This window comes from Notamacropus eugenii, chromosome 2 (assembly GCF_028372415.1).
Source record: "Notamacropus eugenii isolate mMacEug1 chromosome 2, mMacEug1.pri_v2, whole genome shotgun sequence".
In the NCBI taxonomy this organism is placed as follows: Eukaryota; Metazoa; Chordata; class Mammalia; order Diprotodontia; family Macropodidae; genus Notamacropus; species Notamacropus eugenii.
This window is the reverse complement of record NC_092873.1, coordinates 252,264,085-252,282,364: the sequence shown is the minus strand read 5'-3', so window position 1 is coordinate 252,282,364 and position 18,280 is coordinate 252,264,085. Positions and strand designations below refer to the sequence as shown.

Here is an 18,280-nt window from a genome sequence, read left to right as displayed (position 1 = left end):
TGCAACAGACTGCAATTGGCAAAAATGCTATGATCTCACATAATCAAGGAAAAAGCTGCAAATGTAGCAGTACTCCAGCCTTCTTCAAATACATGATTTATTATGCTATCAGTTCCATTATTGGGGAAAAGATGATTAAACCAGGAAGGAAAAGTTCTTTATTGCTGTGATTAAAAAATAAACATATCATGTAAAGAGAAAGCTCAATTTTCCCTTTACCCCTCATGAAAACAAAACTGAGATGTGGAGGGCCTCTTCTAACATACACCCTTAGACTGGCCCAAAGTGCAAAATTCTCTCAGACTTTCCCAAAATGTCTCCATCCAGTTCTTGTTACTAAGGAAGAACAAGAGCCAGTTCTTTGGCTTTGTGGAATCCATTTGCAAAGTTTGGATTCATGCCCCCAGTCCTATGAAAAAAATCAAGAATGTTCTTCCTACTGATAGTTCCCAGCAAAATGCACTGTTTGTTCAACTTAATTACCATGTGCTAAGTATTCTATGTGTTAAATGCTGGATAACAGAAAATTTTTACATGACTGAAAAATATAACACTTTTGAATATAAACATGTTGCTTCAAAGAAATGGAAAGTGCCTGGTTTAATAAAAGGAGCATTTTCCCCTTATGACTCTTTCATAAATAGTTGAAATATGAAAAAAGTTTAAAGCACATATTCACTCTGCCATATGTTTTTTAGTTCAATGATTTTGATGCCTGAAGAATAAAATTACAAAGATGTCAGTCAATAATTGAATTTCATCTTGCAAGTAAAAAATGATCTTTTCGAAACAGGAATCTAAATATGGATTTCAAAATTCCTCCACTATTTACATGGATGAATAAACAAGGGCATTCAAATCACAGATGACAATTATTTATAACAAAACTAGTGAAATACATTCTGGACTCTATTAACTGGTAGAAGCCATCTTTATCTTATCTAAAATTATTTTTAAAGTAGGCCTGATGGAAGATATATTAAAAATCTGTTTTAAAAATTATTCTAATATCACTGACTACACAGAATAAAATGCCAAGTAACTGACATTACAGATATAAAAACTATGTAAACCTTGAACCATCTTTGTGATCTTACAGTAATTTTAATTCAGACACTGATTTTTTTTAAAACAATATTTTTTGAAAACTACAGAAATCTAAGTGAAAGTCCTTATTAATCAACAGAGGTAATTAATGGTACCATCACATCACTAAAGGTTACCGAAGAAAGATAATTCTAGTATATCACCATGAAGAACATTCCCATGAACATTTGAGGTCCTACCACTGCAGGGAAAAGAGCGTAATTCTAATTGCACAAATAGATGTGTGTGGGTATGCACAGGAAAAAGGGCACTGGGGTATCAAGCATGCATCACACAACATACTCTATCTACGCCTGTTCTCCAGGATGTCATCTGCAGGGGTTTCCACAGCGCACACCAGGTCAAAGATTAGTGCCAGAAAGGAAGATGCAAAAAGAAATGCAAAAGGTACACCTGTACTCTGCTTTTAAATTAATCCTCCAGGAAAAAGGGAGTGTAAAACACAGGTGACTCCCACACCATGTTACCACAACCTTGGAATTTCAAAACCATAACTCATAAAGTGACAATTTGTTTACACAAGGCTCCAATGGGTTTCTTGAGGATTTTCCCCAAATTTTCCTGTAAACTTTGCTTCAAAACTGACAATGAAAACTGTCTAATTTTATTGGTTTTGCAACATAGAACTGAAAAAACTTTTCAGCATTCCCTTCTAGTAACTGTTTCACTTGTGTAATGGACCTCTGAAGTTGCACAGCATCTATTCTTTATTGGACTCATCACAGTTTCCTCCCCCTAACCCCAACATGAGAAGGAAGAAGGATGTGCAGGAATCATTGTACTTACATGTCCTGGACAAACTGGCCAGCAGTAGTACCTTTGCCACTGAAGCTATCAATGGTTTAAATGCCTATTTCTTCCTATCGGGGTGGAAGGAGCCAGCCCACCAGGTTAAACTGTGTACTGAGAGGTACACAACACTCCTATTGGTATTTCATTGTTTGGGCTTCAGCAGATGGTGGCAGCTGAGCCTCAGCTTAATGCTTTATTTCTAAACTGGAGAATAATTTAATTGGATCTCCTTCATGACCTGGTGTGGTGTTTGCCACCAAACAGCAGCACACTGCCCCCATGAGGCAGGCACAATAATTTCCTGTTTCCCTTGGAGTCAGAGAGAGAAGAAAGGGGAACACTGCCATTTTCCTGCATGACTCATCATCACATCAGGCATTTGTAAAGCACTCTAAGGTTTGCAAAGCACTTTCTACATACATCATCTTCCAGCCTCACAACAACCTTGTGAGGTAGGTGCTACAAGGATTCTCATTTGACAGGTGCTATAAGAGGGTATGGGACTCGCAGCCAGCAAGTGCCTGAGGCAAAACTCAAATCAGGTCATCCTGACTCCAACACTAACATGGAGCCACTGAGTGGCTCTTAAGTGCTTCCATATCACTTAAAGAAAACATGCTACAAAAGACTAGTGCATACATCTTAAGACTAAAAATGGGGGTGGCAGAGAACTTTGAAACCTTCAGCTGAACAGCTACTTTAGTTCCAATGAAATGATGCTCTAATATAAAAACTGTTTCCCCTAAAATTATTCTAAGAGGCATTTGGCTGCTAATCTTCACCATTTGCCTCTTTCCTCCTCTAATCCCCCTACCCTGGTGTAATGCCTTTGCCAACATTGTAATTTTTCCTTTGGTCCTGGTTGGTCTTTTAAAAATCAGTAAACACAAAGAAGTAAAGGAAAAACTGCCTTTTTTTGTGAGGAAACATTCAGCTTTAAGCAGATAGCATGGGAAGGCTGGAGACTTGGAGCACTGAGGAAAACTGTCCAAGACCTTCTCTAGCCAGCCAAGCTGATCTCTGCTGAAGCACCATCAATCGCTGTCAGACTCTTCTTTGTACTTGGCTCTAATGGCCTGGCCATTCTGCAGAGGCATCTCTTCATAGTCACTCCTGTTAATAAAGAGATCTTTGAAAGCATTCTCTAACAACAGGTATATATTTAGTTATCTTCCAAAATGACTCCCATTCTTCATTATATTCATTTCAAGAGAGACTTTGTCTTCTTTTGCTATATCCAGTTTATGTGACCTACCCTCTCACCTCCCAATTCATCACATCCAACTCCACACATTCCTGAGAGAATGGCTCCTTACGGTGACCATCCATCTGAGCTTGTACCAGGGCCCAGGAATAGAAACAGACTGTCCACCAGGCTTCTTGGGAAAAAAAAGTCACTTTTAAGCCTACAGCCTGAAAAGTGGAAAACTGTGGAGAGCAATGGAATCACATTTCACAGCCTTGCTGGCCTGAGAATGTTTGAGAGTGATGGAAAAGCAACAGAAATGCAAAAATGGCCAACCTAGGACTGCAATGCCCAATGCTGTTACTTCACAAGAGAAAAATGCCTTACCCGTAAATCACATCATCATCAGAGTCGTTAAGCATAGAAAAGGCTGGATTATCTTTCAACTGTGACTCTGGAAAAAAATCAACCAAGATTTCTGTTTAACCAGAAAGCTGCTCATCACTGGCCTAATGAAATATACAGGTGCTTAACAAATATGTGACTAGCTCAGCTTCTGAGGACTGCTGTGCAGCTACAGAGCCTAGAAACTGAAATCACTTACCATAGAGTGCGTTCTTAGATGGCGAATACACAAAGGCTAACGTGTAGAGATAAAAGTTCAGGAGGCCGTAGAAAGATAAGAACTCCGCTGGTGAGATAGTCAAGGTCAGCGTTACACAGTGTGAGGAGTCTTCTCCTTCCAAACTCTGATGCCTGCTCCAAGCTAACTCCTCTTAGTGAAGTGGGCAGCATTAGCCAATACTGTCAGCAGTTCTTAAAAACCCAGTCACTGATTTGATCACTAATTCATCTTTCGAAGGAGTTGGTCAGAGCAGTGCAACCATCTAAACTCATGCTGAATAAAAACTCACTGGTAATCTCTCGTTATGCTCGGTAACCTATCCTCACAATAAGATAACACAACACAGTGAGGCCAAGTCACACGTGGTACAAAGTAAGCTCATGAACATGCTGGTCCAGTCAGCCCTTTATGGGCAATAAGAAATTCCAGAAAAGATAAGCCCTTAAATTAATAAACTCAAATAGCCCCTCCATAGTTTCCTGTGGAAATAAACAATAAAGATACAACTCATCATAAACATTACTAGTTAAGAGATTAACAACAATCTACCAACTGCACTGACTTAAACTGAGTTAGTAAGCCTTAGGAGGCAGGAAGGTGTCCTGGACAGAGAGCTGCCTGGGAGCTAGGAACTGAGTGCAAGTCCAGCCCCTGACACATCCTGGCTGTGTGACTGGGCAAGTCACTGAACCTCCCAATAGTCTAGGCAACTTCCCAAGGCTCTAAGTTGCACAGAAAGTGCTAACCTTGCATTGGTAAAAGTTCTCTAGTCTGGGAGTTGCCTAAACCAATGACATCATAGGTTTGGTCCCTATGCATAACAATATTTCACTAGACAGATTTACACTGCTAATGATGGCCACAACTGTTAAAATTCCTTCACTAGAATAATAAAGGAAAAAATAAGGAATGCTCAGGACCACCTAGTTGCCCCCATCCTCAGGATACCCAGCAAAGAGACTAAAAATGACTCAAATTAGTCTTCATCAGTATTATTTATGTACTATTTACATTAGCTGAGAAAATCCAGAATTGATTTTATTTAAAATTTTTTTTTCTTATTCTCACAAACATAAGCTGCAGACACTGGAATAACAACAGTCCTAAAGACGTAAGGACTTGATTAAAAGGATATAATTCTGGTAGCGATTTGAGAGTTCGGCAACAAAATTGTCCTGTAACACTTGTGATCCAAACCTTAGATAAAGTATAACAATGCTGCAAAAGAAGAAAAAAGAAAACCAGGTAAAGTAAACGTATCTATAATTTTAGCACACATCTTGATCTGTGTATTTTAGTATGAGAATTTTTCCCTTCCCCCTTTCCATATGAGATATCTCTACCTATATTGTCATGCCCTCTTCTACATATCACCTGCTTCTCTCTTAGAAGATGACCTTGCTTCCTACTTTATTAAAATGGAGGCCAACAGTCTTAATCTCCTAGGAAGACACTGCAAACACTGCCTTTAATAGGCCTTTTCTCCTTTGTATCCTCCACTGGAAGATGGGGTGGCTCTCTTCATTGACAACACTAATTACCTCACTTTTGCCCAAAGATTCTATCCACTCTCATGTCTTTCAAGACTGACCTGTTTATGTGCTCTCGTACATCTTTCAATTTCTTTTTCTACTGGCTCCTTTCCTAACTGCCCACAAACATTCTCAAGTCCCTCTGAATACTAATAACCTTTCCCTGACCCTGTTATTCCCTTCAAACTACCTTCTATTATCTTATTTCCCCTTTACTGCCAAATTGCTTTTAGAACCTGCCCATCCTTTTTCTGTTATTTCCTCACAACCCTCTCATTCTTCAACCCCTTAAAATCTGGCTTTTGATCCCACTCCTCTACTGAAATTACTTTCAAAGGTTGTCAATGACCTCTTAGTTACAAAATTCTATGATCCTTCCTCAGTTTTACTTGAATGCTCTATACCACTGACTACCCCACCTTTTGCATGTTCTCTAGGAATCTGTCCATGGTTCTCTTCTTTCCTTCCTCTACTCTCTGTTCAGATGATTCTGTCTGCTCCCATGGTTTCATGTATCATCTCTCCACAGATTAATTCACTGATATCTAGCTTCAGTATCTCCCCTGACCTCCAAGTCCACTTCACCAGCTACCCACTGGACACATCCACCTGTACATTCTACCAACACCTCAACCGTCAACATCTGAAATGGACTTTATCTTCTTCCCTCAAAACCTAACTTTCCCAGCTTTCTAACTGCTATTGATAGTGACTGACTATGCTCAACAAAACCGAAATTATCTTTTGTTTTTTGCCTTTCTTCCTTCCCAAAATATAATCAAGAATTTCAGAGTTAGAAGGAACCTTCAATGCCCTTCTAGTTCAACTCACACCCAAAAAAGAATTCCTATTACAATATGACAGTCAGACAGCCTGTGCTTAGGAGAGGAAAACCTACCTATGATATTAAGAGGCTACCTTCTAAGGTAGCCCACTCCACTTTTGGATAGCTCTATCAGTAGCCAAGTCACTCTATCTTCTGCATGGATCATCCACCCTCCACTACACTGCCACTACCCTAGCACAAGGTCTCTCAATTTCCTGTTGGATTATTGTAATAATAGTCCTGGTCGAACAGACCAGTGCCTGGTCTCTCTGCCTCCAGTCTCTTCCTCTCCAGTATTCTTTTGTGCAGTCGCCACTATAATCCTTCTGTTGCTTAGATAACATACCACTTTCCTGCTCAAAAACCTTCATCAATCCTCTATTATCTCTAGGAAATAATGCAGAATTCTTAGCCTAATATTTAACAGTTTTCAAAATGTAGTTCCCAATTGCCTTTTCTGCCTGCACTGTGTTCCTTTGCATGACCTGTGTTCCAGCCATACTGGATTGCTAGCTGTTCCCAAACTTGTCCTAGACTTCCTAGCTCTAGGCATTCATGACCATCATCTCCAATGACAATGCACTCTCTATACGTCTGCCTACTGAAATCCTTCTCTTCTTTCATGGCCCTGTTCAGGTACCACTTCCTCCCAACCTAAAGCCTTCTCTGCTTCTCCTCAGTTGAAAGTGACTTCTCCAACCTTAAACTTCCCTAGAGCTCTAGGTTTCTCTTTTAATCTGTCATATTCTGCTTATTTATGTCCATGACACATTCCCCATTAGACTACAAGCCCCCCTCCCAGAGGGGGAGGGGTCTGAAGAAACTGTATTCCTAGTGTCTTGTCCATAAGAGGCATTTAATAAATGTTTGTAAATGAATAATATCCACAAGCTCCTACTCCACTAGTATCTCATTGTGTGGGAAAGGTAACTTAGCAGAGCACAAGCTCTACTCAAGCTGGAAAATGTTTGTATATAAGCCCAGGAACAGATAGATGCCGAGTACTATATCTGAGGATCACCCTAGCCAAACTCAGAGAGGCTCAATATCTGAGGTAGGGCACCAAGGGATGATGGTTTTGGTCACAATAACATGAAGTAGTTCATGTTTATGGAGAAGGAAGGCATATCCACACCAGGAAAATCATGTATCTTTCAAAGTATCATCAAAGCATGTTTGGGCATGTGTGTATGTGACAGAAAGCTTTGACAATGTTTTAAATTTCATTTTGATGGAGAAGTTAACTTTTTTCTACTCCACTGTTCCCAAAAGGGCAAGAAGGTTCTGTGCAAAAATTGTGATGAAAATAATAGTCTATCCTCTAATATATTACATATGATGTTCTGTACCAAAAATAATACATAGAGTGATTTCCAGGATTAAAAAAAGGCTTGACTCTCCTCTATTTTATTCCAAAATTTCTCCAATCTTTCTTTGTCTAAGGAGTATCCCAGGGCAGTATTTATAATTTCTGTCAATATCTTTCAAACACCAAACTGTCTGGGGCCACACTGGGTTAGTTAAAACCACTCTATACTGCATATTACACAGAGAAGACACACTAAAATACCAGGTCCCACTCTCTCACGTGGGTATCTTTATAAGTGATGACTTTTACCTTTAGAGGCCGAGGGTCTCAGAAGCAATCATCCCCTTCCTTTGAATCCTAGCTACCAGAAAACTATACTGTTCTTTCCTGTACTCTACTCTGATAAGGAGGAAAGAACTGGTAAAAAAACGAGCCAAAATCTAGAACTGACTTTTAAAAGTAATTTTCAGGGACAGTATATTTGTTTGTCCAAAGTACCATATGACCTACTGATAAAAGGTGGAGTTGAAGTCTTGCATCAGACACATATTGGCTGTGTGACCCTGGGCAAGTCATCAAAGTTCTCAGTGCCCTGGGCCCATCTGCTTTGAGGGATGGAAATTCCTTACTGGGAAATCTCTATGCTGAAGAAAACACAGTTCTGCCCTTCCCATTCTACCCACTCCTTCCCTGCAACATACGATATGGTGACAACTCACGTTCAGGATGAATAAGCGGATGAAAACCTGATTACTAAGTGATTCCCATGTACCAAGCACTATGGTAAGTGCTGAAGATATAAAAGAAGTCACCATAACTACAAAGCCTGGAAGAGTCAGACGTGTTCAATGTATTTTACTGGGACTGAATCCTCTGAAAAATCACAACTCTCTGGTACAGAGAGTAACTCCTGAAGTATTTAATGAATGAAAACACCCCATTCCACAACCATTCAAGATGCCAGGGAGGTGAATGTCCTTGGTTTTGCCAGATGGATGGCAGCGGGCGATGGCTTCCCCTCTCCACCACCCACCTGCCTGGCACCTGGCATTCCTTCCTCTCACTTGGCATGAGGGGCTTGGAAGTCCATCAGCACACAATGACATTCTATCCAGCAGATGGGTAAGACACCATTTAGCCCTGAGTACTGAGGGCTGGAACTTTTATGTTGAAATTCATTATTCAAAAGAAAAACAAATATTTTTAATATTTTTGTTTCTATATAAAAGGTTTCCTTACCTAATGACAAGTACTACGAAAGTCAATGCAGTCAAGAATTTTAACCTGAGATCTGGAAAATGACAAATCAAAAAAAGGCAATTAAAGCAATCTTAGCAATAAACATTCCCCCATACTAGGAAACTTTTTCAAGACAAACTCTCCTAACTTTAGGCCCATTCATCAGAAGTCCAGAAAGGATGTTCCTCAAGAATAATAGCTCAACTTTACACTGCACTTTAAGGTTTATAAAAGCAAAACATTGGCTGTGTCTGAAAAGGGTCTGAGGTGAGACCATGATTTTTGGTTTGGCAAAGATCCAAGTGAAGGGAGCCTTGGCTGGTCTTAGAGCAGCAGAAGCGTAGAAATGTCCCCAGCACTCTATCAGCACTCTGCAACAGCAGACCTGTGACAGTTTTTAAATGGTCACAATGATTGTTTTAAAAAGCATCAGTCCAAAAAGGCCAGTCCAGGCCTCCTCAAGGCAGGAGTCCTCTGGACTCCTCCTGTGCTTCATTACTAGGTACTGCCTAGAACTCTGAGGGTTTCCTAGAAGCTACAGGAGTCTGGCCCACATGTCGTGCTCCTAGTAAGGTTAGGAGCACTCACAGAAGCCCCAGGAAAGTCATGCATCCATCTGGGCAACCATTAACTCCACCAGGTACGATCTTATGAGCTTAGAAGAAGGGTCACTTACCAACATAAGGCATATGGCGAAGTTCTGAGCATGCCCTCACAATCAAGAACAAAAGGTACAAAATATACATGCCAGCTACGACCAGGAAAAAAACCTTCATGCCCTGGAAGCAAACAAGACAGAAGCGTCATTTGGACATGTCAACCTCAGGTTATTCTCCTTCTGATGCTGTCCCTGGCGTGATCATACTTTCTCAGAACAAATCTATGATGCTCAGACAAAGAGGGCAGGAGAATGGATTTGGGCACTTCAGAGGTCTTCCAGTCTAACCTCTTCATTTTATGAATGCCCAGAGACTTTCAATGACTGTCCAAGGTTATACAGTTCTATGCAGCAGAGCCAGGAGCAGAAGCCTCATGACTTCCTGTTCACTACAATAAAAATGGCATTAGAATGTCCAAGGGCAAACTACCAAGAATAATGTCCCTATATCAGTGTGCTATCTGAGCTTCCTGCGTGGCCTTTCGCAAATCATGTCATGCTTCCCTCTGTGCTAACTGGGCAGGGCAACAAAAAAGTATGCTTATAGATGGTGGGCATTTTGTACAACGTTAGTATCCTTAGAAAAAGCAGACATGAAGCAGAGCCAAAGCTCTCTGGATTTAATGAGTAGTGGATGAAGGAATCCCAGAAACTGAGAACCTTATAAACTAATAGAGGCCATATGCCTTAGGTAAGAAGGTGAAACTTCAAATGCTTGGCTGGCACATAGAAATACAGGATTCCAACCATTAGGAGGCTGGGTGCTACTCTGAGAAGCATTAAAAAGGGAGAGAAGACAAGAGGAAGAAGACAAGCCCCCACATCTGAGCTCCCAGCTTACCTCCCTGGTCTCACTGTACTCATTTCCTAACCCTGTGCACTCACACTCACTATTTACACCCAACCACTCTGTGCAATGGGTGTTTTTCCTCAGACAATTTATCTCCTTCCTTCCCTCCTCAAAACAAAAACAGATAAAGCAAGCAGTGTGCCATGTGCACGAGGGGAACATGAATAATGCTGATAATGACTGACAGCTGCTAAGGATGCTCACATGCAGCAGGATGCTGATAGTCTAGGCCAGACTAAAGGGAAGACTGAAGCCCTGGAGCCTATTCCTAGGAGAGGGAGGTGCTGTCCAGGGTATCACAGCATACAAGGTTCTTGTTGCTGAAGATCTACCACATTGCTTTCCACCAGAAACATTGGGAAATGTTGGAAGCTGTCCTCTCACACAGTAGCAGGGCAAAAAGAACACCTGGAACCCCAACTCCTTATGAAATCTGTGACCACAGGTCAGTTACATCACATCTTTCTGAGCCTCCATTTCCTCATCTGTAAAATGGGGATGGTTAACTTGCCTCATGGAATTGTTGGGATGATAAAATGAGAGACTATATATAATGTTTTCTGCAAATCTTAAGACATTACAAAAACACCAGATATTTTTATTATGATTCTCACCACGGCTACTTCACCTGGTTAGAGGGGAATTGGCTGATCATGCCACAAGGGGACAATCCTAAGTTCTTCTTAGGAATGACCTGCAGGACGCTGTGGGTTTAGGGGCAAAGAGGGATGCCTTGGTTCTGAGGCTGTCTCTCCAGGGAGGACAAATTACTAGGCTGGCCACAGGGGATGCAGGCCTCCAGCTGGTAAGGAGACAAAAGGAAAAAAGCCTAGGATGGAAGAATTCATATAAGGCATCCTTCCTGGGAATTAAGATGAATCTTAGTGGTCTCAGTCTGGTAACTAAGGCCAAAGCTATCACGGGTGTGTCAGCACTACCCTTCTCAATCAGGTGACAACTCCCTTTGGACAGACTAGGTATCTTGGTTCTTTGCATTGTTTTTATGAAGGACTTCACTGTACGACAGAAAGAACACTGGACTAAGTGTTAAGAGGGAGGGGAGCAAGGAGGGAGGGAAGGAAGAGAGAAAAATGGGAAGAAGGAAGGAGGGAGAAAAGGAAGGATCTGTTAAGCTTGCTATGGGTCAGGCAGTGTGCTAAGTGCTTTACAATACTATCACATTTGATCCTCACAACAACCCTGGGAGGTAGGTGCTGTCATTAACCCCATTTTACAGTTGAGGAAACTAAGGCAGGCAGATGTTAAGTGACTTGCCCAGAAAGTGTCCGCGGCTAGATTTGAACTCAGAACTTCCTGACTCCAGGCTCAGTCATCTTTCCCAGCTGCCTAGGAAGAGGAAACCTCTGTTCTGGTCTTGGCACTCCCAATGAGCAGAGATGTGAGCTTTCATAAATCATTTAACTTATCTGACCTCAAATTTCTCACTATCCAATAAGCTGATCCCTGTGGCTCAGCGGATACAGCACTGGGTCTGAAAAGGCTACGTTCTTTGGTGGCTGGAAGAAGGGCACTCAGGAGCTCGGACATCATCACTATGATAAAAGGCCTGTCAAGCACTTCAGAAGCAAGAAGGCCAAATTGGCTTGGTCCTCTCACTCAAGAGATCATTTAGTGACTCTGGAGCCCCATAGTGGCTTGCTTTTCCATTGCAGCCTGCGTGGCAAGAAAATCATAGCCTGGATTATTACCTCTTCAAAGTTTACAAAGTGTTTTCTTCAGAATCACCTCCTTGAGAAAGGTAGTATGTATATTATCCTCATTTGCAGATTTTAAGAATGAGCCTCAGAGAAATTAAGTGTCTTACCTGTGGTTACACAGCTAACATAGACCAGATCTGAGTTCAAATCTCTTGACTCCTAAGTACAACCTTCTTTCTACTATACAATGGAAGACCATACTCTATAAAATATAAAGCAAAATGCTCTCTTCAAGAGTACTGAGTTCTGGTGCCAAAGACCTCATTTGGCCCATTACTGGGATAAGGTCCTGGTACACAGGAAGGCTCACACCAATTCTTCAAATAAACTCATCTTTCAATGAAGAAAAGTTTCCACAAACCTTTCAATCACAGAATCTCAAAGTAGAAGAGGCTCAGAGACCACGTAGTCCCACTCCTATCTGAACAAAACCACCCCTCTCCAGCACCCCAGAGAAGCAGTCAGACAGCCACTGATTGAAGACCTCCAGTGAGGAACACTACACTCGCTTCCAAGGTACCATGTTCCACTTGTAAAGAGTTTGGCTTATTAGGAAAGTTTCTTTTCCTTTTATCCAGCCCTTTGAGTCCAAGCAGGACCTACCTAAACCCTCTAGCCCTTGATAGTCCATCAAATACTTGAACCCAGCTATCATGTTCTATTTTTCAGGTGAAACATCCCCAATTCCTCCCACGAATCTTCATTTAGCACCATCTCAAGGCTCTTCAACATTCCAGCTGCTTTCTTCTGAATATGCTTCTCATCGTCCTTCCAAAAACACCTAGGACTGAATGCAGCATTCTAGGTGTGCTGTGATCAGGGCAAAGTACTACAGGACTACTACTTCTCCTGCATCATAGATGCTCTCTGCCTTTCTTAATACGTACTGAGATTACATTAGAGTTTTTGGCTAAACTGACTTATACTGGTTCACTAAGGCCCCCTTTTCAGATGAACTGATTCTTTCCCCATCTTGTACTTAGGAAGTTTTGCTTTATTTTTTTAACCAAAGGTTAAGAGTTCACATGATAATTCCTATTAGATTTCATCTTATTAGATTAGGCCCAACATTTGGGCCCAGTAGGATCTTTTTGGAGTGTTTCTGTTCTCCAGTGTAATAGCTATCCCTCCTAACATTCCTTCTCTGGCCCCAAGCTTAATCATTAAAATTATGATTAGTCGGTCAACAAGCATTTATTAAATGCTTACTATGTACCAGACATTGGGCTAAGTGTTGAGAGTAAAAAGAAAGGCAAAAACATAATCCAGGCCCTCAAAGAATTCACATTCTCAGAGGGGAAACAACACATAAGTAACTATGTACATGCAATCTCAGAGGGAAGGTACTAATCAGGAACGGCCTGCCACACAGTAACCCAGGGAAGCAACAGGAAGGTTGCAGAGGCAGAACATGCCAGGAATGGGGGACAGTGAAATGGCAGAGCGCTCCGCACAAGGGGCCAACGTGGCTCTACTAGAGAGTGTGCAAGGGAGTAAGGAGTTCAGGAGACTAGACAGGCAGGAAAGGATCATGTTGGGAAGGTTTTAAAATGCTAAACAAGGGCTTTATATTTGCTTCTGGAGTTACTAGGAAGTCACTTGCGCTTCCAGTGTGACAATGTGCAGAGAGGACATGTTCAGACTTGGGCTTTAGAAAATTTACTTTGGCAATAAAATGGAAAATGGATTGGAGTGGGAGACAGGGTCATGGAGGACCAGCCCAGCTCTGCTGATATACCCAATAGGAAGCAACGAGTGTCAGGAACCTGACCACCAAGAGACAACATGAAGAATCACCAAATCACAGAGACCCACCTTTCCACCCAGCTAAACAACTGCTTCAATGAACAGTAAAACAAAATTTAGGGTTGCTTTTAAGCTGGCTATGACTGGGTAAGAATATAAACAATTTTTTTCTCTTTCTTGGCAGATCAGGAACGACCTATCAAGAATTCCGGGAAATGAAAAGAGAAGCCCAGGTGAAGGATGATTTTTCTTGCACTCTTTTTCTCAGGACGTTTCCAATTTTGAAACTTTCCTTAAACCATCTGGATATTAAATGACCCAGTTCCAAAAGAATGATTTAAAATAATACAATTCTGAACACTACTCTATAAACTCTGATTTTTACAAACTACACTTACCTGAAAATTGCCTGTGTCAACTCTATACTGGTACATTGGGTCATGTAATTCATTTACCCTAACAAAAAAAAAAAATCAAAGAGTAGACATTAATATATAACTTTGCCCTAGATTATTCATTTTTAATAACTTTGATTCTGACTCACTAATATGACAAAAAAGGAATAAATGCTGGAGGGGATGTGGGAAAACTAATGGACTATTAGTGGAGTTGTGAACAGATTCAGCCATTCAGGAGAGCAATTTGGAACTGTGCCCAAAGGGATATAAAACTGCATATACCATTTGATCCAGCAATACCCCTGCTAGGTCTATATCCCGAAGACATCCAAAAAAAAGGGGGGGGGGGGGGAAATGACCTATTTGTACAAAAAATATTTATAGCAGCTCTTTTTGTGGTGGCTAAGAACCAGAAATTGAGAGGCTGTTCATCAATTGGGGAAAGGCTAACACGCTGTGGGTATATGATTGGGATGGAAAGTTGTTGTGCTATAAGAAATGACAAGCAGGGTGATTTCAGAAAAACCTGGAAAGACGTACATGAACTGATGCAAAGTGAAGTGAGCAGAGCGAGGAGAACACTGTACACCTTAACAGCAATATTGTACAATGAAGAGCTATGAATGGCTTAGCTCTTCTCAGCAATACAATAAGCCAAGATATTCTCAAAGGACTCTGACTCCAGAGAAAGAACCGATACTGTCTGAATACAGACTGAAGCATGCTATTTTCCACTTTCTTTCCTTCTTTCTTTTTTTCTTATTCGAGTCTTCTTTTACAAAATGACTAATATCAAAATGCTGTACAAGATTGCTTACCATCTTAGGAAGCAGGGAGAAAAAGGATGGAGGAAGGAATGGAACTTGTAACTCAAAACATTTTTAAAAAATATTATAAACTGTCTTAACATGTAATTGGGGAAAAATAAAATATTATATATTTTTTAAATTACCTGATAAAAAAAACATTATCAACAAATTTAAGCCTTTTAAAAAGCAATCCCAAGTTTTCCAGAAATCCTAAACCTCATGCCTTATATTTAAAAATAATAATTTTGTGAACTCAGGATAAGTTTACACAATCAGATAAATATTGAACAGGTGCTCTGCAGTCAATGGCAGAATATGGCTTTCAGTGAGAAATGCAGCATTTTCTTACTAAAGTTTCCAATTTAAAGACTTTCATCTGCAAGTCCTATATCTGATAATTCTTCCACAGACACCCTTTGACAATATTGTGTCCTTTCCCCACAAAAGATGTGTCCAGCTATACAGCAGCACTGAAGGATAAAACACCATAAAGAAAAATGACTAACGAAAGTAAAGGTCTAGAATAACTGGCTAACAATTATGATATTATACACAAACAAGAACTGAAAAGGAGCAAACAGTGAAAATGAGCTTAGAACTGTAACGTCACTTGCTATGACATTACTTTGGATATAACACTGGCTAAGAATGCTCTACAACCTAACAACTACCTGCACAGCTCTAGTGCCCAAAACACAAAAGGAGCTCCACTGCTGTCTTATGTTTGCAGAAGAGCATAAATACTAACAAGAACGTCCACAGTAATCTGACTGAAAGAAGAGCTAAAGATACAACAAAGGGGACAATGCCAAATACATGAGTAACTAACATGGGATCAGTTTTACATCTGTTCTAAAATAAAGCATTTTTCTCGTACAGTCAGGGAGACCCAAAATGAAGCTGGTCTTCTCCATCTCCGGCTACCAACACCTCATATGTCTCTTTAGTTCTGAGAATAAAACAGTAGACACAAAATGTATTCCAGCAGGTTCCTTCCAGATGTCCTTTCCACACATGGAGAGACTACAGATCTTCATGATGGCTATCTTCCTTTCTCAAGGGCATTTGGGTATTGCATTTAGCACACAATGAAATTACTCACGTTTGCCAAATTCCTAATGTGACAGACGCCAACCATAGTAGTCCAACAATAAAAAATTTAGGAAAATAGAATGTTAAGCATTTTCTTTCTCCCTATTGAGACAAAAAGAAATAAGAGAAACTCTCATTAGTGATATTAATTCTAGTAAAGACTTGCCTTTAGGTAATTTTAGATTATTATGATTGAACATTCATCTACTTTGTATAAAGCATTAAGCAGAGTACTGAAGAGTGTCCCTATAGAGGTACTTGTCCTTGAAAAGCCATGACAGCCAAGAGCAGAAAGGAAAAAAAGGCCAATGTTGAAATGCTACTACCTTAGCAGTAGGAAAGAAATGAATGACTGACTTTGTACAGCTTGCTCTGCTCACCTGGACCCGGATCCCATGATACACACAGAGCCAAAAGAGTAACAATGCACAGAGGAACAAAGACTGGAAGAGATCATCCAGCATGCCAGGAAACCAACTGTTCACCAGGAAGGAGAGAGGGAAGAATGGATCTGGAAGACAATATTAAAATACATCATTAGAAAAGGCCAGTAATAATTCACATTTATACAAAGTGCTTTACAAAGTACTTTCTTCATAACAACCCAGAGATAAAGCAGGCAATGAAAAGTGTTATAACCCTCATTTTACAGATTACGAAACCGAGGCATGGAGAAGTAACCTGCCCAAGGCCACACGACTCCATGTTCAGAGCCCTTTCTACTAACCCATGCTGCTTTCCCTGATCATTATTAAGAAGGCAAGAGAAGGGTGGGAAAATTCACCACCTCCTTTCCCCCCACAAGGATGATACAAAGGCTGATTTTTTTTCAAAAACGTGAAAGCAAATTAACAGATTGTTCTAGCAATAATCACTGAGTGCCGTATGCTGTCGCCACTGGATCCTCACTGCAGGCATGGGAATCCAGGATGTTGTCTGCACCAGGAGCATACCAATTTTGGAGCAGGTAATAAAGAGAAGACAGCAGCATTTGGCTACCTTCAGCAAAAATTCCTAGAACTGCTGTGTCTGTAGCTCTTCCAAATTTTAACTACCAAAAATGTCACTCATTTGTTAAGGATAAAAACTACTAGCCACATGTCGTGCTAAACATGAACCACTAACAGACAACACATCAGGGATTCACGCCAGGTAACTATATGATGAACATCTTATTTCTGAGCCCATGAGTTGGTGTTAAAAGGTAAGAGATTAAATGACCTCTAAGGGCCCTTCCAATGCTAAATCTCAGGATGGTAGGTTCTATGAGATTTGCTGAAGTCAGTCATAGAAATGGGGAGGAAAAAAAGGTACCCACCATTATAGAGCAGCAGCAGGGGCAACAATATAGACATCCATTTTTGTTCAATTCCCCAGTCTCTCATGGAGAATTTCCGGAGGGAATGTGCAAACAGACACTGCAAACCAGACCAACAGCTCAGGTTAACTGCTAAAAACAGACACATTTTTTGCTCACATATTCTCAGTCATGGTGCTTATTACAAATGTCATTCTTTTCTGAGAGGCATGCTGCCCTATTATCGTTCTAGCCTGAATCAATAGATGGTCTGAGTGTCAGGCTAAGACCTCGCTGAGTTTGGTCCTGGGATAAATGAAGTACTGTTATCCCCTGGAGTAATCAACTGACAATGGAGATAAAATGGTGAAATTATTGCTAATGGGACCTCCTAACATGACAGGTCACAAATGGCTATCATAAGGACACAGACGGAACCTGAAATATAACAAACATAAGTCACTTGGAACAAAATAATCACCCCTCACCATCTCTCTCCTGAGGCAGGCTCACAGCATTATTCCTGATTCAGAGATGGAACAGGCAAAGAAAGGAAGAGGGGCTATTTGCTCAAAAGCCCAAATGCTAAATGGCAGGGCCAGTAACACATGGTATTGCTCAGTTAATTGAGCCACCTTGCCTCTCAAGAGAGCCATCTATAGGGCTCCCCAAGCAGTTCTTATGAAGAATAAACAACAGGGCTCCTAGAGGAAAGGCTAAGATGAACAGACCTTGAACCTGCCTCAGTTTAGGGATTTTCAAAATGCTTCCTTTAGAATATCTTCAAATGCTCAAAGCACTTGGTTTGGACTACAATTAAAGAGTAATTCCTTATAATAAGCTGGTCCTCCTGACCTAACAAGCCTGAACCTATACCATCTCCCACAGTGCCAACAGGGCCAATGAAAATGGTTGATCTTCTGGCTTTGTGAATGCGCAAACTAAACTATTATCAAAGTAGCTCACTTGTTGGAAAGGATGGGTATATAAGAATTTTTTATAAATGAACTTTTTAAAAAGAAAATCTAATTTTGTGAAAACAGACCTGATACTGACCAATAAGGAGAAACTAGCTGCTGAAGCAGAAGTGGTAGGA

At 40.7% G+C, this 18,280-nt stretch overlaps 1 protein-coding gene across 8 annotated transcripts in view; it reads right to left on the bottom strand.

The window, feature by feature from the left end:
* Positions 1 to 2,794: 2,794 nt before the first annotated feature.
* TMEM181 (transmembrane protein 181) overlaps positions 2,795 to 18,280 on the bottom strand; it is a 95,308-nt gene continuing 79,822 nt past the window's right edge. For all 8 annotated transcript variants that reach the window (XM_072643807.1, XM_072643812.1, XM_072643814.1 and 5 more), the window contains 10 exons: positions 17,206 to 17,305; positions 16,268 to 16,398; positions 15,898 to 15,989; positions 13,987 to 14,044; positions 9,293 to 9,395; positions 8,617 to 8,668; positions 4,846 to 4,928; positions 3,690 to 3,779; positions 3,473 to 3,539; positions 2,795 to 3,012 (listed from right to left, as the gene is read on the bottom strand). In XM_072643807.1, the coding sequence (XP_072499908.1) occupies positions 2,934 to 3,012; positions 3,473 to 3,539; positions 3,690 to 3,779; positions 4,846 to 4,928; positions 8,617 to 8,668; positions 9,293 to 9,395; positions 13,987 to 14,044; positions 15,898 to 15,989; positions 16,268 to 16,398; positions 17,206 to 17,305 (855 nt within the window). In that variant the 3' untranslated portion in view covers positions 2,795 to 2,933. The remainder of the gene's footprint in view (positions 3,013 to 3,472; positions 3,540 to 3,689; positions 3,780 to 4,845; positions 4,929 to 8,616; positions 8,669 to 9,292; positions 9,396 to 13,986; positions 14,045 to 15,897; positions 15,990 to 16,267; positions 16,399 to 17,205; positions 17,306 to 18,280) is intronic.